The sequence below is a fragment of the Notolabrus celidotus genome, chromosome 12 (genome assembly GCF_009762535.1).
Source record: "Notolabrus celidotus isolate fNotCel1 chromosome 12, fNotCel1.pri, whole genome shotgun sequence".
Classification (NCBI taxonomy): Eukaryota; Metazoa; Chordata; class Actinopteri; order Labriformes; family Labridae; genus Notolabrus; species Notolabrus celidotus.
The window spans coordinates 1,050,773-1,072,486 of NC_048283.1; the positions used below are offsets into that span (position 1 = coordinate 1,050,773).

General features: G+C 40.9%; 2 protein-coding genes across 2 annotated transcripts; one reads left to right on the forward strand and one right to left on the reverse strand.

The window, feature by feature from the left end:
* Positions 1 to 7,411: 7,411 nt before the first annotated feature.
* mettl6 (methyltransferase like 6) lies at positions 7,412 to 11,053 on the reverse strand. Its single transcript, XM_034698635.1, has 5 exons — positions 10,558 to 11,053; positions 8,845 to 8,979; positions 8,552 to 8,722; positions 8,314 to 8,455; positions 7,412 to 8,215 (listed from the first exon to the last, which is right to left on the reverse strand). Exons 1-5 carry the CDS (start codon positions 10,837 to 10,839, stop codon positions 8,061 to 8,063), a joined length of 885 nt encoding a protein of 294 aa, XP_034554526.1. The 5' UTR covers positions 10,840 to 11,053; the 3' UTR covers positions 7,412 to 8,060.
* A 1,243-nt stretch (positions 11,054 to 12,296) lies between these two features.
* eaf1 (ELL associated factor 1) lies at positions 12,297 to 20,330 on the forward strand. The gene is made up of 6 exons (XM_034698706.1): positions 12,297 to 12,676; positions 16,774 to 16,868; positions 16,953 to 17,089; positions 17,341 to 17,513; positions 17,610 to 17,825; positions 19,634 to 20,330. The coding sequence occupies exons 1-6, from the start codon at positions 12,574 to 12,576 to the stop codon at positions 19,681 to 19,683; spliced, it is 774 nt and encodes a 257-aa protein (XP_034554597.1). The 5' UTR covers positions 12,297 to 12,573; the 3' UTR covers positions 19,684 to 20,330.
* Positions 20,331 to 21,714: the final 1,384 nt, after the last annotated feature.

The window sequence follows — 21,714 nt, forward strand, 5'->3', positions numbered from 1 at the left end:
GCTAACTAGCGCTAGCACTTATCCATAATAAATAAAAATCATCCACTAGATCTTCAAATCTGCAGACGTGGGGAGTCAAAGCGACCTTTGTGTTTATTAAGACAGCCTACAACTAGCATGCCTCCCTCCTAAGCTCCTTGTTAGCACACATGTGTGCAGGGAATGAAAAACGGAGGAGGGGTTGAGTTGTATTTTATACAGTCTATGGGCTGAACAAGCTCCGAGCTCTGACTTCCTGTTACAGACCGGATGGCGTTGTGACGTATGAAAAACACTGAAAACTGAAACGGCTGGTTTCAGCACACATTTACAGAAAGGTGGAGAAATCAGAACAGGGGCAGAATGGAGTCTTTGACTTTTCAGGGGGTTTGTAGACAGGGACACAGATTTCAGGGAGAGAACCATTAAAAAGTTGATTTTGCATGATATGTCACCTTTAATAATTAAGGCATTGTAAATTTTAAAGCGAGTCGTCTCTGTGAAAGGAACAAATGTTGCCTCCGTGATTTAGGGTCAGGGAGAGGACAGTTCTGTCCGTCTTCAGAGGCTTTCTATGCATGTGTGTGTTGCAGAAAAATGAATCTCTTTCAAGATGTTTGCATGAAAGCATGAAGTACATGTCTGTTTCTGTCTGACCAATAAAATGAGGATTATTTGTCCAGATATTTCTTCATTAACGACCTCTGAAATGATTTTACAGTAAAACAAAATATAGAATTTATTGAGAAACTTGAGTCTCTGGATAATTGATCAGTTTGGGGAAACTAAATGTGACATCACTGGATTGTAACAGAGTCCTTGTGGTGACAAAGCTTTATGCAAACTTTTAAAGCAGGGGCGTCAAACTCATTTCACTTCAGGGACCACATACAGCCCAAATAGATCAGGTCCAGACCAGTAAAATCATAATATAATAACCTATAAAGAATGAAAACTCTAATTTTTTCCTTTGTTTTAGTGCAAAAAAGTGCAAATACATTCTGAAAATGTTCACATTTAAAGCTCCTGTGAGGAACTTTGTGTTTGTGTTGACTTTGGCGCCCCCCTGTGGACTAAGTGATCTTGCTTATTTTGTCCTGTAAATGTGTAAATTATATTATCTCCTCCTGCTTTCAACTAACAGTCAACTATTTCACTCATTAAGAATATTTACTGCAGAAAAAGGGTTTTTCATGACGTGCTGTCAATCACCTCATCTGACACCGACCCTCTCACAGCGATTTCAGGCTTTAAAATAACAAAACAGAAATGATCAATACCTTTTCTAATAATCTTGTTTGTGTGGAATCTCGCTTTATTTCCTTATTATACTCATGTATTTTTCTTGTTATATTCATGTATTCTCTCTTAATAGATATATTCATATGTTTTCTTTTGTATGACTTATCAAGTCACAAGCTAATAGTAGGATATAAGACCAGCATCTGTGCAGCTCCTGGAAAACATGTTTGACCGAGGGCAGATCTATTTGCCTCAGAATCACAAGATCAGTCAGCCAGGATGAGATGGTTCATCTTTGCTGATTTGCTTTGAAAGCACAGGAAATGTAAGCTCGTGCTTTTATGGTTGTACGTAAGCTTAGGATATTTCTGGCTACAAAGGCCACGTGTCTTATGTTAAATGAATGATCATATGTGTATACATTTATAGTCTTCTATGTATGGTGACTTGTAAGTCACAAGACTGATGTATGCCTCTATTGTGTCCATGTGCTATGCTTTAAGTCGATATCCTTCTCCTATAGTTGCAAACCACATGTCCCCCCCCCCCCATGGCACGAGGAGATGTGTAAAGAATTGTATGTTTTCCCCCCTCCCTTACACCTCCCTTATGTTTGAAGAACTATAAAGTATTGAGCATCTCTGTCATTTGTCAGAGAACTTCGGATGCTCCCTGAGTATTTTGTAACTTCTCTCTCATGCTGCATGAATAAATTTTGTGTGTAAACTCTTATATTGAGTTTGAAGCCTCATTTCTGGTCACTGCTCCGCTGGACGATCGCCTCACGCCGGGCCACGCCACCACATTTGCTTTTCTAGGTCATAAAGAGGCATCACTGTTCTTTTCAGTCCATTTCATGACCACTCAAAAAAACTCCTCACAGGAGCTTTAATGAACAATCTTTTTACATAAACAGCTGTTGTATTTTTTGCCATGATGAGTCTCATAGTGAGGTTGAATATTTAACTCTTTCACCACTGAAACCTGCTGCGAACACACCAAACACACAGGTTACCCATTCACCTGACACAGATTGTGTAATGTTTACATCAAAAGAACAGATAGATTATAATAATGAAGAAGATAAAGTTGATTATTTTGGACCCCTCAGCTCCAGAATGAACAGTTTGCTTGCTGCACAGTGTTGCAGTGCTAGTGTTAGTGGATCATCTAACAGTGCTCCAAAAAAGTCTATGAATCTCAACTGGATTATGCACACAGACAGTCATCTATTTTCTCACTTTGGGAAAAAAGTGCTCAGTCAGCACTATGATTGTATGCAACCCCCAGAGAACAAATTTAAAATAGTAGTTACTTTAATTGAAAAATTGCAGTTAATATCTTCTCTGTGATTTTTTCACTTTACAAAGTCGTTAGTGATGTTAGAGATGTGCAGAAGCTTCGAAGCGTGTGTCGCGTATTTGAGGGGGCGTTTCCGCGAAGCGCGTATCGAGGCTTGCTTCATTGAGGGGGAGGGGCCGAAAAATGATGACGTTCGAAGCCTCGCGAGCCGCCTGTACCGCGTGACTGATTCAGGAACTAGTTCGCGGGTTTGGTGCGCGATTCGAAATATAAGGGGCAGCGCACAGTCACAACCTTATCCCCAATTTGTTTCCACTTTCCCTTTTGAACCGGCCATTGTATCATAAAGACAGACACCATATTAAGAAGTTCATTATTTATGTGTTGGCATCACAAACATCATTCACTTGTTCAATTCAAAGCTTCACACACCAAAGGGGTGGGCTGTTTCTGAAACTGCCTGCTACATACTACTTACTAATGTAGTAGGCAGTAGGTATTGCCTACTACATACTGCGTTTGAATTTAGTATGTAGTATGACTGTTCTGTCCGATCTGTCATGCAGCATGCTGAGCCAGACTTTGCTGGATTTCCGGTTTCGGAAAGCGGAAGTAAACAACGGCGAAGCCCATAAATAAAAAGGCAAGGCAAGGCAAGGCAAGGCAAGGCAAGGCAAGGCAAGGCAAGGCAAGGCAAGGCAAGGCAAGGCAAGGCAAGGCAAGGCAAGGCAAGGCAAGGCAAGGCAAGGCAAGGCAAGGCAAGGCAAGGCAAGGCAAGGCAAGGCAAGGCAAGGCAAGGCAAGGCAAGGCAAGGCAAGGCAAGGCAAGGCAAGGCAAGGCAAGGCAAGGCAAGGCAAGGCAAGGCAAGGCAAGGCAAGGCAAGGCAAGGCAAGGCAAGGCAAGGCAAGGCAAGGCAAGGCAAGGCAAGGCAAGGCAAGGCAAGGCAAGGCAAGGCAAGGCAAGGCAAGGCAAGGCAAGGCAAGGCAGCTTTATTTGTATAGCGCATTTCATACATGAGGGCAACTCAATGTGCTTTACATTAAAACATTAAAAGCATTGGAGACATTCAGACAAGCATAAAAGAACATAATTAAAATGACAAATATGATAAAACAGAAAAGAAAAGGAAAATTAGAAATATATTAAAAATTACATTAAAATTTTAATTTAAAGTGGGTTAAAATAATCTAAGATAGGAAGGCAGAGGTAAATAAGAAAGTCTTAATCTTTGATTTAAAAGAGGTGAGAGTTGGAGCAGACCTACAGCTTTCAGGGAGCTTGTTCCAGATATGTGGAGCATAATGACTAAACGCTGCTTCACCATGTTTCGTTCTGACTCTAGGAACTGAAAGCAGACCAGTACCTGATGACCTCAGAGGTCGAGGTGGTTCATAAAGTAGTAGCAGATCAGCAATGTATTTAAAAGCTTATTTAGCATCCATTTATGATTTAAAAAGTTAGGAAGTGGTTTATAAGTAATTTGATAACTTTCACAGCACCCAAAAACGGATTTCCTCCCGTCAAAAAATGAGGAAAAAGAAAAAGCAGAATGAGCGCTGTGCATTATGGGAAACAGTACGCGAGGAAGACTGGTCCGATGCACACTGAGATATTTTCCCGAATCAGTAGACATCCGGGGAGTTTTGGCTTACTGCAGATTTTGCTCTTGTTCAATCAATCAATCAGACTTTATTTATAAAGCGCTTTTCATACAATGACATTGTAACACAAAGTGCTGTACAAGAAAAACAGCTTAAAATAGAATAAATTAAGATCCCAGCCCCAGCCCCGACCCCGAACCCACCCCATAATCCTAAGGCTAACAACACAATATGCAACAATAGTAATAAAAACACTAAAATAAATAAAATAAAAAATAAATAAATAAATAAAAATAAAAATAAAAATTTGCTGAATGAACTGAGGAAACGCTCTCATGTCATCTTAATGAGGAAACACTGGAGGAAAAATAAGATGTTAAAACTCAAAACAGGAAATTAAAATCACCAAAGTAAAATACATTTCTAAGATAATAAAAGACTAAAATATTAAACCATTAAAAGAAAATCAGATGTGAGACTTAAAATAAATAAATAAGTAGAATAAAAGTGACTAAATTTGAAATAGATAATAAATAAATAAATAGATAAAACTGTTAAGAATAAAAATAAAACTTAGTTAAAAGCAAGACTAAAAAGGTAGGTCTTGAGTTTGCCTTTAAAAATATTTATGCTCTGGGCAGCCCTCAGATCCTCAGGCAGGGTGTTCCACAGACGTGGGCCGTAATAATAAAAAGCTGCCTCACCGTGGGTCTTAGTTTTTACTTTTGGTAACATTAAAAGTCCACTACCTGAAGACCTGAGGGCTCTCACTGGCTCATATGATAAAAGCAAATCTGATAAATAAGAAGGGCCAAGACCATTAAGAGATTTAAAAACCAATAAAATAATCTTAAAATCTATTCTAAAAGATACTGGAAGCCAATGCAGAGACTTTAAAATTGGTGTGATACTACTGTGATACTCACATACTACTTACTACATACTGAATTTTGGACATATCAGTACGTACTGCTAGTATAGTAGGCGGTTTCGGAAACAGCCGTGGTGTCATTATAATCACTGCGCTTATTTTACATTTATGTCCACTTGATGGCGCAGTAGAGCAAATGGAGCACCATGAAGCTTCGGCCCATGAGTGAACCAATTGGATGGAAAGCCTCAATACTTCAAGAAGCTTCATCTCGCCATCACTAAAAGTCGTTCCCCGGGCCAGATTGGAACCTCTGGGGGGCGGTTTTGGCCCGCGGGCCGCATGTTTGACACCCCTGCTCTTAAGTGATGCATGCAAAACAAAGAAGAGAAAGCTGTGTTAGCGTGACGGTGTAAGAAAAGCTGCTGCACCACCTGAACTACAGCAGTATCACCTCACAGTTCTGTCTCACTGTGGTTTCTTGAGCCTGTCTCTATAAGGTGATGTGCAACTTAAGTATTTCATATCACTTTCCTCTATCTTGTTTTAGTCTTGTATCATTTCACACGTTGCTATTTTTGTCTCTGTTTTCTTGTGAAGCACTTGAGCCCAACCACAGGACAGGAAACAACATCAGCTATGAAGCTATGAGGATGTTGTTTTGTAATCATGATCAAACTATCGTGCACGAACCTCACACCTGTGCTCCTGTGTGACAGCCGGGGGGGTGTTTGATCTGTGCGAGAGGAAGTCAACGCGCAGGATGGTTTCTGATAAACTGTGTCCTGTGGTAGAATAGTTTGAAGGTTTGCAGTTCGTCAGGTGAGAGCTGGAAATGTTATATTCATACTTAGTAGGATTAATTTAGCTGTTCTGCTGGTACAGCCAGGGATGCTAACAAATCACTTTTCAAATCACAATGATAGGCTTAGACTGACACACATGGGATCCTGTCTTCTCCTCTCTCTCCTCTCTCTGCCTGTCCCATTAAAGTTACTAACCATAGATTAGCTGAGGGACACAAAGGGGTCCTAAATGTGGTCACAGCGGCCACAAGTCGACCGCACAATAGAAAACTAACAAGGGTCGCTGTGGAAACAAGGGGCTTTCCGTGTCCGAGAGCGGCTCGTTCCACCTCTCCTAACGAAGTGCTGCGTCGTAAAAAAACGAGCCGCAAACAAAGGGACCTCGCCCCTGCTGAGAGCTGGGAGGTGTGTGTCTGACTCTGTGTGTGTGTGTCTAACTCTGTGTGTGTGTGTGTTGCTCCTCATTGAACCACAGAGCTCCATGAGAACAGAGGAAGCCAAGAAAGACTCCAGAGCGAGGACTTTTTAGTGGCTTCACACTTTTTTAAAGGCGTAATGAAGACAACATGGAAGTGATGGAAGATGCTGTTTCTCCACTGACTGACGAAGTCTGAGAAACTACTCAACGTGGACTGACCTCAGTGGAAAACAGACATCATACAAAACAATTTCTCACAACAAGATGAGTCTGAAAACTTCACTTTTGCTCCATTTTGTGTGTTCATGGTAGATTATTTCAAAAGTATTGTTTCATTGTGGAGATATTTAAAAGAGAAAACCGTCCATCAGGATCATTTTTAGACTCTGGGATTGAATGTGTTGCTCGTTATATGTTGAAGGGCTTCTTTAAGCAGCTTAGTACTGCTCGTCATACCTAGTATGGGAGGTAGAGCCTTCAGTTATCAGGCCCCTCCCCTTTGGAATCATCTACCAGTCAGGGTCCGGGAGGCAGACACCCTCTCCACTTTTAAGAGTAGGCTTCAAACTTTCCTTTTTGATAAAGCTTATAGTTAGAGCTGGATCAGGCTTGGACCAGGTCTTAGTTCTGCTGCTATAGGCTTAAGACTGACACACTGGGATCCTGTCTTTCCCTCTCTCTCCTCTCTCTGCCTGTCTCTCACTTTAACTCTTCCTGTCCCATTAAAGTTACTAACCATAGACCTTTCTGGAGTCCCTGAGCTCCCTTGTCTCGTAGGTTCCTCTGGATCTCAGCTGCTGTGGACGTGCCAGACTTCTTAAAAAAAGAGGTAAAAAAAAGCTGCTGTCTACAGCCGGAGTAAACCTGGGAAAACACCAACCAATCCCTGCCATCAGGAGCCAAATTATGGGGGTTAGACGGAGTCCTGAGGAAATGCTACGTTCAAATTCATGCTAGTTTTCCATGACTACCAGCCGAAGCTTTAAGTAGTTTTTTTCTGTATTGTAATTCTGTAATGACCTAAGATCTCACTGGCTGCAAAACAAGTTTACCTATGGGTGCACATAAAGTAACCTGAACCTGAACCTGAAGTGGATGTAGTTTAAAAGCCTTTATGTTGTCATTAATGTATTCTTGTGTTTTTAAATCCAGGAAAAGATGAAGGTAGAAAAGTGTGAGGCTGAATCAATCGTAAGCTGAGATTGGGAGCATTTTAATGGAGGTCTTATACAAAACAGTGAATCAAACAACAAGGTTTAAAAGTTCAGAAAGGCAGCCTGCAAAGGAGTTCAAGAGACAGCTTGGAAAACTACTCATACAAAATTCCAAGTACTGATTACATCCTTAAATATCTCATTCATTTACAGGGGAATATTTGAGTTGTTAAACCTCTGCTCCACTGAGATTTAATATCCTTTTGGGCTTCTTCCAGCTCCAAAGCATGTAAAAACTAAGGCACAAAATGATGGAATAGCCCTTTAACTTTGAGAGAAACTGTTATTAAAGTCAATCCAGAGAGATGTTTGTTGACAGGAGAAAAGATGTCGACTGATTGAGATTACACAGATCTTAAAGTCACTGACAGGTTTACTCTTGTAGGAGCTTTGGTGATGTCTGCTGCAGCACCATGCTCCTGTTAGGATCCACCTGAACAGGTCCAGGTACATGCACCGTCTTCTTCTGCGTCTGTGAGAGCAGAGACAGCTGTTGATTTCAGGACCACCCGCCTGAATCCCCCTCTGAAGGATCCAAACACAGCGGCGTGTGAGGCACAAAACACCTCCTCTAATAAAACATCAACCAGACATTTGAGTCTCATGTGTCCTCGGGGTAAAGAGACATCAGGAGCTCTGTGATTGGCCGGGTTTGCTGAACTTGCTCTGCAGGAACACTCGGGGAACACACAGCCCCTCCTTCTTGTTCACCGTCTCTCTCAGGACGTAGTCGTTCGCGACGCACTGGAAACCAGAATCCTCAAAGAGCTCGGCCAGCGACTCTGTGAGCAGAAAGAAAGAAAGCAGACACTTTAGAGCAGGGCTGATGAAGAGTCGCCATCTTTAGAAACAAGGAGGATTCACTGAGTCCTTCGCCGACCTTTGGAGAAGAAGAAGGACCTGGTGCCGTCTTGGCGGACGTAGAAGTTCTCCCCCAGTTTGCTGCCGGATTTAAAGCGGAGCATGGCGTGGTCGTGCAGGCCGTAGTCCCTGAACAGGACGATTCCTCCAGGCTTCAGAACCTTAAAGACACATTCTTATTTAAACTTGAGCCGCCATGTTTGATATAAAAACAGACTGCACTACATGCATGTAGATGTTTGGGTTTCTGCTCTCACCCTGCAGATGTTCTGCAGAGCCGCCTTCATCTTGTCAGTGTGGACGGCCGACAGCACAAAGATGAGAGTGACGACGTCCACGCTGCCTTCAGGGACATTCTCCCTCAGGTCGTCTTTGGTCAGGTCGCACTGGAAGGCGGTGCATCGCTCGGGGCAGTACAGAGGGTTGGTCTGTCAGAGGAAAGCAGATACAGAGTTTGAGTGTTGCAGAGATTGTCTGACGCTCTGGTCCAACATGTCACAATCTCCATAAGTCACATGTAACACAGATACCGGATGTAAGGATATCTTACTTTGACAAACTCGACAGCTCGTGGGGAGAAGTCACACGCATACACGTAGATGTTGAGGTCGTCCTCCAGCAGAGGGAAGAGGCAGTTTCCAACTCCACAGCCGGCCTCCAGCAGGACCAGCTTCTGTGACTCAAACTAAGAACCAGAGGGGACAAAGAAAGACGTGACACAAGGTCAGCTTGTGTCTAATCCTGCAGAGATCCATGTCCACGACACCTTCAAGTCAGAGTCCTTCTTTGTAATGATTTCATTTTATTCTGGTATTTATCAGATTTTATTTTACTATTTTTTTTAGAATGATTTTATTTAATTTATAGTTTTATTATTGTATGTTACTTTTCTGGTATATCTCAGATTTAATTTCATTGATTTTATTAAAATTATTTTATTGTATTTTTCTGGGATAAATGCTATTTATTTTATTGATTTATAAAAAAAATAAATGTAATTTACTGATATGTATCAAATTTAATTTTTTATTTTATTATAAGGATTTGATTAGATTCTTCTGGTATTTGTCTGATTTGATTTTTATTGTTATGATTTGATTTGATTTTTCTGTTATTTATCAAATTTTTATTTTTCATTTTATTTTAATTATTTTGTTTTATTTATCTGTTATTTATATACTTGTAATTAAATTTTTTTTTTATTATTGTGTTTTACTTTTCTGGTATTTATCAGATTTTATTTTATTGATTTTATTTAATTTTTCTGATATTAATCCTATTTATTTCATTGGTGTTTTAAAAAATATTTTCATGTACTTTTCTGATATTAAATCGATTTGATTTTATTGTTATATTTATTAAATTTTATTGTATTGATTTATTAAAAATATTTTATTTTTCAGTTTTGAATTTTATTATTTTATTTTTCTGATTTGATTTTTCTGATTTGATTTTATTAATTTGCTCTTCATGTTTTTTTTATTAAATATTTTTAAGGTAAAGGAGGTATATAACAGTACAGGTAAAGGAGGTATAGAACAGTACAGGTAAAGGAGGTATAGAACAGTACAGGTAAAGGAGGTATAGAACAGTACAGGTAAAGGAGGTATAGAACAGTACAGGTAAAGGAAGTATAGAACAGTACAGGTAAAGGAAGTATAGAATAGTACAGGTAAAGGAGGTATAGAACAGTACAGGTAAAGGAGGTATAGAACAGTACAGGTAAAGGAGGTATAGAACAGTACAGGTAAATGAGGTATAGAACAGTACAGGTAAAGGAGGTATAGAACAGTACAGGTAAAGGAGGTATAGAACAGTACAGGTAAAGGAGGTATAGAACAGTACAGGTAAAGGAAGTATAGAACAGTACAGGTAAAGGAGGTATAGAACAGTACAGGTAAAGGAGGTATAGAACAGTACAGGTAAATGAAGTATAGAACAGTACAGGTAAATGAAGTATAGAACAGTACAGGTAAAGGAAGTATAGAACAGTACAGGTAAAGGAAGTATAGAACAGTACAGGTAAAGGAAGTATAGAACAGTACAGGTAAAGGAGGTATAGAACAGTACAGGTAAAGGAAGTATAGAACAGTACAGGTAAAGGAGGTATAGAACAGTACAGGTAAAGGAAGTATAGAACAGTACAGGTAAAGGAGGTATAGAACAGTACAGGTAAAGGAGGTATAGAACAGTACAGGTAAATGAAGTATAGAACAATACAGGTAAAGGAGGTATAGAACAGTACATTCAGGCTCTCTCTCACCTCTCTGCATGTCTTGAGCTCTTCAAACTCCCTGGTGGTCCAGTGTCTGTCCTTGAAGAAGTTGGTTGTGTTCCTTTTGTAAAATAAGTCCCAGTTCTTCTGAGCCTCCTTCTCTAACTTCAGCTGCTTGAACTCAGACACCAGAGCTCGGTCACAGCTCAGTCTCTGCAGCTCCTCCTGGGTCATCTCTCTGGCTGAGGAGGTCTTGGTCTGTCCCAGGACACAGGAGGAAGATGATGGATCAACATCAGCTGGAACACCTTCACCTGTGGTCTCTGCCATGATGCGTTCACAGATCCTCGGTTTAACTGGCTCCCAGTCTCAGTCAGTGATATTATAAAGGGAAATAAAACATCTTGACTATTTTAATTTACTTTCTGATTATTTAGAAAAGTATTAAACTACAACTGACATAAGAAAGTTTAGTAATTCACACATGAAGCTGATTTTTCCCACATTGCACGTCCATGTTGTGCATCGCTCAAATTCTTCCGTCAAGCAACCACGCTGCGTTCAAGTGGGGTCGGAATAATGAGATCTGGTGAGTCCGATTTAAATAAACCTTTATAAAAGAAATACTTTAATGCAGATTTTTTTTCTTGGAACCACTTTATCCTGAGAGCATGATTATTAAGAGGGCCATGGTCCTCTAAAACCTGGGAATACAACTAGGACTGATTACCTGGACACTTTATTTCTAAAAGAAACAAGTTCACATCTTGTGATTTGCTTTATTTAGTTATTTAATTTATTGATTTATTTTTATTAGTTATTAATTTTTAAAAAAAATGTATTTATTAACTTGTTTTTTATAGTAATAATCAGTGGCAGTTCTAGGGAGGGGCCAACAGGGGCCAGTGCCCCTGTAAAATTGAACCTTGACTCCCCTGAGAGCGCTAAGGGACTCATGTTGAGTGTAAACAGCCAAACAGCTGCTGTCAGTCTGCATGTTGATCTAGTACACAGTAGTATATATGTCTAGTATAAAGGGATGCACTGATTTTTTTACCAGGTTGTTCTCAGCCGGTCCTCGCCCTTCTCAGTCTCTTTTGTCAGGGTTGAATGTGTCCCTCTGACAACACCCTTGCTTGGCCCCAGCCTGGCCCCCCCAAACAAATTGGTCTAGAACCGCCACTGGTAATAATATTTAAAATATATATTATCATTAGTTATTTATTTGTTTGTATATTTACTTAGTTTTCCTTTATTATTTAGTTATTTGTTTTCATGTTTTCATTATTTAGAATGTAACCTGAAGTCAGTACATCAGGTGTCAGTATGCACCATTATAATTTGTATTGCGATCCGCCATTAAAACAAGTAGAATAATTAATTTAGTTTTCTAATTTACTGATTTATTTTTATTAGTTTGTTATTTATTTTTGTTATTATTGTTATTTACTTCATTTTTAAATAACAATTCTTATATTTTTTTAAATTATTCTGATTATTAGTTATGTATTTTTTACTATTATAACAATATATTGCTTAGTTGCTTAATGTCCCTTTATTATCTAGTTATTTTTCATGTTTTCGTTATATAGAATGTAATCTAAAGTACTAACTATTATTGAAAACATCAAAAAAGTGAATTACAAAAAAAAAAAAAGAATGAGAGAAGAGGAAGAAGAAGAAGAACCTGGAATGTCCGAGTATTCTTAGAGACCATGAATGCAGCATAAAGGTTTGATTCATTTTCTGATGATGCTAATATTTTATTTATTCTTTAACTTCTGATTTCAAAACAAAAAGTATAAATCCAAACTTTAACTCAACTTTAGGAGAGTGTTTTAATATTATAACATCTATCTTCGGAAACATTTGACAGCTGGACCAGAACCGGAAGCTCTCGGACAGTGACGTATCTGATGTTTTGCTAAAGGTTAGCATCGGTAAGCTAACTTTGTTTAGTGTCTCTGTTTCTCTCCCTCTCTCCCTGAAGTCTTCAGACTCAGGTCTCCTCCTCTCCTCCTCTCTTTAACTCTGATGTGAGATCACCGGGACACGGACAGAGACATGAACGGGAGCACGAACCCGCTGCTGGACAAAGAGGAACATGTCCTGAAGCTCGGAGAGAGCTTCGAGAAGAGGCCGAAATCCTCCTTTCACACCATCAGATGTGAGTCTGGAGAACCATGTTTACTCATGTGAGGGACAGATTAAACACTGAAACTTTACAGAGTGTTAGAATAAGAGTTTGTAAGCTCACAGGATGTCTATTACTCAACCTGTGGTTAAAAACATTCAGTCATTTGCATACAAACAGAGCTACACCCACTTCTCCAGCCTTACAGATAACAGATTATAAAGGGTTAATAACTCTATTAATTATTATTCTATAAATATTATTGATTTATTTCTGTATTTAAAATATTTTTATGACATGTGAAAGATAAATTAACTCATAAACAAGCAGACTGAGAGAAGAAACAAATGTAAACAAATCATGAAAAGCAAGAAAATAAAATGTTAAACATCCAAAAAGGAGAGGAAGACAACTTATAAATCCCTGATTGTTAATTATGCAATCAGCTTTCTTATATATAAATACATCCTTGTGTTATTATTGTATTGTATGCAGTTATTATCATGCTAACATCATGCATGTGAAGTCCTGTGGGGAAATCATGGGGGAGCAGCAAGCTTCACCTGCACTAGATTGGAGGTATAATAATAATAATAATAATAATAATAATACTTTTTATTTATATAGCGCTCTTCAGGAACTCAAAGACACTGTACATCTGTTAAAATCAATACAAGCAACGAACAAGGAACACAGATCAAACAAAACAAAACAACAATACAATCCCAAATTAAAAGCTAACTTCAAAAAGGTGAGTTTTTAAAAGAGATTTGAATGCTGATACCCTTAGATACCCTAAGATCAAACAAACCGTGCAAAACACTCATTTATCCCCATGGCTGTAACTCAGTGTTATTTATTTGTATTATGTTTGCTGGTGTATGATAGTTGTCACACATCAGACTGAGAGAGACTGACAGAGGCTGAAGATGGGATGCTGATGACGGCTGCTTTGGATTATTTGGATGTCTGCTTGTGATGTTTGCATGATGTGCTGCACCACAAACTGACTCTTTGAAGACATTCAAGTTTTCTTAATTTGAATCAGGACATATTGTCTGACAAAATATGAACCGGATTAAATAAATCTGATTTATTTTTGCTTATCTTTGTCTTTAAACATTATCCAGATACATTTAAAGTATGTATTACACATCATATTTGTCTTTCCAAATATAAGATAAGATAAGAGATAAGATATTCCTTTACTCGTCCCACAACGGGGAAATTCAAGTGTCACAATAACAGAGTAGAAAAATATAAAGCAAACAAGAGCTTATAAAATATCAATTATTAAAAAGTTAAGAGTCTGGGTGTCATCCTTGACAGCACATTATCCTTTCAATCTCACATCAATAACATCACCCGGACCGCCTACTTCCATCTTCGTAACATCAATCGTCTCCGCCCCTCCCTCACCCCTCACACTGCCGCCATCCTTGTCCACAGCCTTGTCACTTCCCGTCTGGACTACTGCAACTCTCTCCTCTTCGGCCTCCCTCACAAATCCCTCCATAAACTCCAACCGGTCCAGAATTCAGCTGCCCGGATCATTTTCCGAACCCCCTCCATCCACCACATCACTCCTGTCCTCCAACAGCTCCACTGGCTCCCTGTTCAGTTCCGCATTCAGTTCAAAGTCCTCCTGTTAACATTCAAGACCATCCACAACCTCGCCCCCCCATATCTGTCCGACCTCCTCCATGTTCCCACTCCCTCCCGCTCCCTCAGATCCTCTTCCTCCATACACCTGTCTGTCCCCTCCGCCCGTCTCACCACTATGTGGAGCCGAGCATTCAGCCGCTCTGCTCCCCGTCTCTGGAACTCATCGCCACCTCAACTCAGAAACAGATTCTTTCCCCCATTTCAAATCACAACTCAAAACACATCTGTTCAAAACCGCTTACTCCATCTGACTCCAATTGTTCTGTCATCTTGTTTCTATTTTTTCTTACCCCTTTGTTAGTTTATATTGTTTTCATTTTGACTTTGATTTTGTTTCCTTTTATGTAAATTTGTGTATATATATATAAATATATATATCTGTGCGAGAAAGGCGCCTTTAAATAAAATGTATTATTATTATTATTATAATTATTATTATTATTAGCATATAGAATTCAAATTAAAATGAAAGAGGTAAAAAATAAGCATATCTTACAACATATATATAAATATTATTGGTAATAGAGTCTGACCACTGCAAGAAGAAAAGACCTGCGGTATCTCTCCGTGAGATTAAATTAAACTATTAATATTAATCTGAGATAGTTTTATACTTATATGTGTGTGTAAACCCACATAGCCTTGAAAGATATTTTTAAATACATTTATTAAAATAAATAAATACATAGCAAATAAAGTAAATTACTAAACAGCAATGTATTTTTTTATATTTTTATTTGTACACATACTGTATATGTTTTTTGTAAACATGTTTTGAAAATTTTCACATTTTACAGGGTATTCACAAAATGTATCAAAACATACAGAAAACACACACACACACAAATATTGGCAGAATATTACACACATAAACACATACAGAAAATGTAAAGAATAAATAAATAAATTAGAGTTCAAAGCAGCTTTAAAGCTGGGGTTGGTAGTCTCGGAAAACTAGCATGAATTTGAATGTAGCATTTCCTCAGGACTCCGTCTAACCCCTCCCCTCCTCCCTCAGAGCTCCTCCAAAACGACGCCCCCCCCATCCCCGCTCACATGCACGAGCGCCGCTGACTGATTCAAAACCGGTCCTCACCAAAACATTATCATAGTGAAAGTTAAAAACACAAACAAACATGGCTGCTGTTAGCACTCACAACTGTCATGCTAGCATTATCCAGTTGTACTGGTGACACGATATCAGGAGAAAAGTTATAACACGTATATAACACTGTAACAGCTCTACTGTTTGTTAAACGTGTTCAGTGTAGATGTTCTTAATTCCTACAGTGTTGACAGTCAGTGAAGGCATCAGGAGAGGTGTAGAGTGTGTGAGTGGGAGAGAGGAGAGACAAGAGGAGAAGTTCTTCATTCATTCAAACATTGATTGTTGTTTTGTTGGTTGTCGTGATCACGGCTGACAGTGACCGGTTATTAAAGATCAACGTGTTCACCAATCGGCTCGTCATCACTACAGATACATCTACATTTCTGTCGGTCTTAGTAAATGTCATTCATTCTTCTGCTTGTCAGAGCCCCGTGGTGAGAGCTTTTTAGACTCTGATCCGGACTACAGTCCTGAGCAAAGCACCTCATCGGGTCAGAGGGGACAGGCCCGAGGTCGAGCGAGAGGGGCAGTCAGTAGAGTCAGGGGAAGTAGAGGCAGGAGACGGGGACTCAGAGTGAACACCGGGTAAATGTACGTGCAGGAGGCGGGCAGAACGGCAGGACGGGATTTGAATGGTTTAAAATTTTGGCACCCAAAAAAGGCTGATTGGTTGGTGTTTTCCCAGGTTTACTCCGGCTGTAGATAGCAGCTTTTTTTACCTCTTTTTTAAGAACACATTATGTATTGATTACCATCAGGACATAAAGATCATTTCAACCAGTAGAACAAAAACAAAAACCCCAGCTTTAACATGAAGCACACAGACTAGATTCATCAGACGTGGGAACAAGTTCTTAAAACAAACTCATGTGAGAAATACGATGCAATAAAAGTCTCTATGTAGGTTATTATTCAATTAAACATGTTTACAGTGAAGTTACAAAACAGCTTTAATGTTGGCGTGTAGCAGATGAATACATGGTTGCAGAAAATGAACAGAAATCAGATGTAAGAAATATCAAACAATCTGTCTTAAAGTATTAAATATAACCTTCATTACATTTCTGTTTGACATTTTTTCAGAAATAAATTTAAATGATCCTTTTAAAAATTATTTGTTTTGAGTTAATTCAAAGTGAGACTTTGCTTTTATTTAATAATCAGATGTTTTTAATTTGCAAACATCAGTTTCACCCTTAAAATTCAATCATGATACAGACTCTTCTCTGCAAACACAACCTCACAGTCACAGTTAAATCCTACAGAGTGAAAGGATCCTAACGTTGTGTGTCCTCTGCACAGTGGAGTCTTTATTCTGTCCTCTATATTCACGCTGACTCAATGTCTCCCCGTTCAGACGACTTCAAACCGGCGTCCATCGACACGAGCTGCGAGGGCGAGCTGCAGGTCGGGAAAGGAGATGAAGTCACCATCACGTTACCTCACATCCCGGTAAACCTGTGCGGCTTTATTTCATCTCACGCTGTAAAAACAGTCAGTGCAGGATTTCATATTGATTATTGTTGGTCCCTGCAGGGCTCCACGCCTCCCATGACGGTGTTCAAAGGAAACAAGCGTCCGTATCAGAAGGACTGCGTGCTCATCATCAACCACGACACCGGGGAGTTCGTCCTGGAGAAGCTGAGCAGCAGCATCCAAGTCAAGAAGACAAGGTGAGGGGTCAAAGGTCAGAGGAGGAGACATTCAGTCAAAGCCAGACTTTATTCTAACATCTTTGGCTCCATCTTGTGGACACATGGAGTATTACTTCACAAACTTCAGAGTTCCTGTTGAGTCACTGTGGATGGAGAGAGATCACACACACACATACACACACACACACACACTGAGGTGAAGCTCTGACAGTCAGAGGTCACAGCTTTGATGATGTGTGTGTGTGTGTGTGTGTGTTTGTGTGTTTCAGGGCGGAGGGCAGCAGTAAGATCCAGGCCCGCATCGAGCAGCAGTCGGTTCGATCCAGTCAGCCCAGCGCTCAGTTCAGGGCCCCCACCAAACCTGGAGCTGGGGTCAAGACCTCCCCGTCCCCTTCTAAAGACAACCCCTCCCCAGAGCCTCAGCTGGATGACATCAAGAGAGGTAAGGAGGTCTACTGTAATCCTGTAACCTTAACATACAAGATATTTAAAGTGAGGAAACATGAACTGACTCTGTGCTGCCCCCTGCTGTCCGCAGAGCTGCGTGCAGAGGTGGAGGTGATCGAGCAGATGAGCAGCAGCGGCAGCAGCTCGTCTGACTCGGCCAGCGCCTCGGGGAGCGGCGACGACAGCAGCAGCGACGGCGAGCACGACGCCCCTCGACCGCTCAGCCAGACGTCGCCCAACCGGCAGCCCATCGCCAACGGAGGAGGCGACCGGCAGCAGGGGAACAACCAGCTCATGAACACACTCCGTGAGTAGATCCTGGTTTTGATTCTTAAAACTTCAGGAGCTTGAATCTGTTCATGAAAGTTTGTTTGTGAAGTCTTAGAGTCAAAGTCTTCTTTTGGCAAGGCAAGGCAAGGCAAGGCAGCTTTATTTGTATAGAGCATTTCATACAGGAGGGCAACTCAGTGTGCTTTACATTAAAACATTAGAAGCATTGGAAACATTCAGACAGGCATAAAAGAACACAATTAAAATGACAAATATGATAAAACAGAAAAGGAAAATTAGAATATATTAAAAATTACATTAAAATTTTAATTTAAAGTGAGTTAAAATAATCTAAGATAGGAAGGCAGTGTTAAATAAAAAGGTCTTAGTCTTTGATTTAAAAGAGGTGAGAGTTGGAGCAGACCTGCAGCATTCAGGGAGTGTGTTCCAGATATGTGGAGCATAATGACTAAACGCTGCTTCACCATAATAATAATAATAATAATGCATTTCATTTATAGGCCCCTTTCTTGGCACTCAAGGTCACCTTACAACATTAAAAACAAACAGAGTTTAAATAGCAAACAGAAAATAAAACACAGTTTCAAAAGTTTGAAGTGAATGGACAGAGGAGTTGTGGTCAGATGGAGTAAGCCAGTTTAAACAGATGAGTTTTGAGTTTGGATTTAAAATGTGGGAGTGAGTCAGTATTACGGAGGTCAGGTGGGAGAGAGTTCCAGAGCGGCTGAAGGCTCTGCTCCCCATGGTAACAATGTGAGCAGGGGGGGACAGTGAGGTGGATGGAGGAGGAGGATCTGAGGGTGCGGATGGGTGTGGCAGTATGGAGGAGGTCAGAGAGATATGGAGAGGCGAGGTTGTGTTTGGATTTGAAGGTGAGGAGAAGTATTCTGTAGTTGATCCGGTGTGTGATGGGGAGCCAGTGGAGCTGTTGCAGGATGGGTGTGATGTGGTGGATGGAGGCGGTGCGTGTGATGATACAGGCGGCTGAGTTTTGAACCAGTTGAAGTTTATGGAGGGTTTTGTGGGGAAGACCAAACAGAAGGGATTTGCAATAGTCCAAGCGGGAGGTGACGAGGCTGTGAACAAGAATGGCCGTGGAGTGGGGAGTGAGTGAAGGACGGAGACGGTTAATATTGCGTAGGTTGAAAGTAGGTGGACCGGGTGACGTGGTTGATATGGGAGGTGAAGGAGAGGGTGCTGTCGAGGATGACACCCAGACTCTTAACCTGAGGGGAAGAGGGGCGAGTTGTCGATGGGAATAGAGAAATTATGGAGTTTGATTAATGTTTCCTTCTGACTCTTGGGACTGAAAGCAGACCAGTACCTGATGACCTCAGAGGTCCAGGTGGTTCACAAAGTAGCAGCAGATCAGACTAAACCATTCAGGTCTTTATAAACCATCAGCAGGATTTTAAAGTCTATTCTCTGACAGACAGGAAGCCAGTGTAGGGATCTGAGAACTGGAGTGATGTGGTCTACTTTGTTGGTCCTTGTTAGGACTCGAGCAGCAGCATTCTGTATGAGCTGCAGCCGTCTGATGGACTTTTTAGGGAGTCCTGTAAAGACCCCGTTACAGTAGTCTAGTCTGCTAAAGATAAATGCATGGAGGAGTTTTTCTGCATCCTGCTGAGACATGAGTCCTTTAATCCTTGATATATTCTGAAGGTGATAGTAGGCGGACTTTGTAATTGTCTTGATGTGGCTGCTGAGTCTATGATCACACCAAGGTTTCTGGCTTGGTTTGAATATTTCATCTGTGCAGATTGGAGCTGAGCAGTGACCTTTAACCTTTCTTCCTCCAAAAACAATCATTTGTCTTCTCAGGGAACGATCTGCAGCTCAGCGAGTCGGGGAGCGACAGTGACGACGACTGAGCCGTGCTCCTCCGTCCTCCCCCTCGCCTCCTCTCCGCCTCTTTTGCTCTGAAGGCCGACTCAGCTGTTACTCCTGGTTTGACTGTGTTTTCTATTTGAGTTCAGTATATCCTTAAAGCTGGCCCGCCTGGAACTTTAAGAGTGTATTTTTTATTAGATGTATATTTTGTTTTGTAAAGCAGAACTTTAGAGAACCGACACTTGAACCTGAGAGGTTTGGGAAGATGATATATTTAGAGTGCACATTCATATTTTCTGTACTTGGAGCAGCTAGTTTCACGTCCTCGTCGTCGTCTGTTTTTAACGGGAGGATGAGGACAGATTGTGTTGAAACGTCCTCGTCCTCTCAGCTTGTTCTGTTCATCAGTGAAGGTCGTTTCTTCTGGACATGAATGTTTGACTGCACACGAGCATCAAATCAAGACAAATCCTTTATTCCATCAGCGTATCTAACATGCAGAGATCAAAGCGGGCCACAGAAACTCAAAGATCTCAACCGAGCATGCAGGGTTTGTGACACGATCCGATCTCGCTCCAGTCGTCACGGTTTTTAAAGTTATATTTTTGGGGATTTTTCACCTTTAATGGATAGGACAGCTGAAGAGAGACAGGAAGTGTGGGGAGCAGAGAGAGGGGGAGGACATGCAGTAAGTGGAGGCCTATAGCCTCTGTACAGTACAGTCATGGCCAAAAGTTTTGAGAATGACACAAATATTACATTTTCACAAAGTCTGCTGCTTCAAGGTTTTTAGGTGTTTTTGTCAGATGTCTCTATGGTATAATGAAATACAATTAGAAGCATTTCATAAGTATCAAAAGCTTTTATTGAGAATTACACAGAATTCATGCAATAAGTCAATATTTGCAGTGTTGACCCTTCTTTTTCAAGACCTCTGCAATTCTCCCTGGCATGCTGTCAATCAACTTCTGGACCAAATCCTGACTGATGGCAGTCCATTCTTGCATAATCAATGCTTGGAGTTTGTCAGAATTTGTGGGTTTTTGATTGTCCACCCGCCTCTTGAGGATTGACCACAAGTTCTCAATGGGATTGAGATCTGGGGAGTTTCCTGGCCAAGGGCCCAAAATCTTAATGTTTTGTTCCCCGAGCCATTTTGTTATGACTTTTGCTTTATGGCAAGGTGCTCCATCATGATGGAAAAGGCATTCTTCATCACCAAACTGCCCTTAGATGGTTGGGAGAAGTTGCTCTCGGAGGACGTTCTGGTACCATTCTTTATTCATGGCTGTGTTTTTAGATTGTGAGAGAGCCCACTCCCTTGACCGAAAAGCAACCCCACACATGAACGGTCTCAGGATGCTTCACTGTTGGCAAGAGACAGGACTGATGGTAGCGCTCACCTAGTCTTCTCCGAACAAGCCTTCCTCCAGATGCCCCAAACAATCGGAAAGGGGATTCATCAGAGAAAATGACTTTACCCCAGTCCTCAGCAGTCCAGTCCCTGTACCTTCTGCAGAATATCAGTCTGTCCCTGATGTTTTTACTGGAGAGAAGTGGCTTCTTTGCTGCCCTCCTTGACACCAGGCCTTCCTCCAAAAGTCTTCGCCTCACTGTGCGTGCAGATGCACTCACACCTGCCTGCTGCCATTCTTGAGCAAGCTCTGCACTGGTGGTGGCCCGATCCCGCAGCTGTATCACCTTCAGGAGACGGTCCTGGCACTTGCTGGACTTTCTTGGGCGCCCTGGAGCCTGTTTGGCAACAATTGAACCTCTCTCCTTGAAGTTCTTGATAATTGGATAGACGGTTGACTGAGGTGCAATCTTACTCGCTGCTATAAACTTCCCTGTTAGGCCCTTTTTGTGCAATGCAATGATGGCTGCACGTGTTTCCTTGCAGGTAACCATGGCTAACAGATGAGGAACAATGGTGTCATGCACCATCTTCCTTTTAAAGTGTCCAGTCACTCAATCATGACAGATTGATCGCCAGCCTTGTCCTCATCAACACCCACACCTGTGTTAATGTGTGTGACACCTGTGTGTCATTGAAATGATGTTAGCTGGTCCTT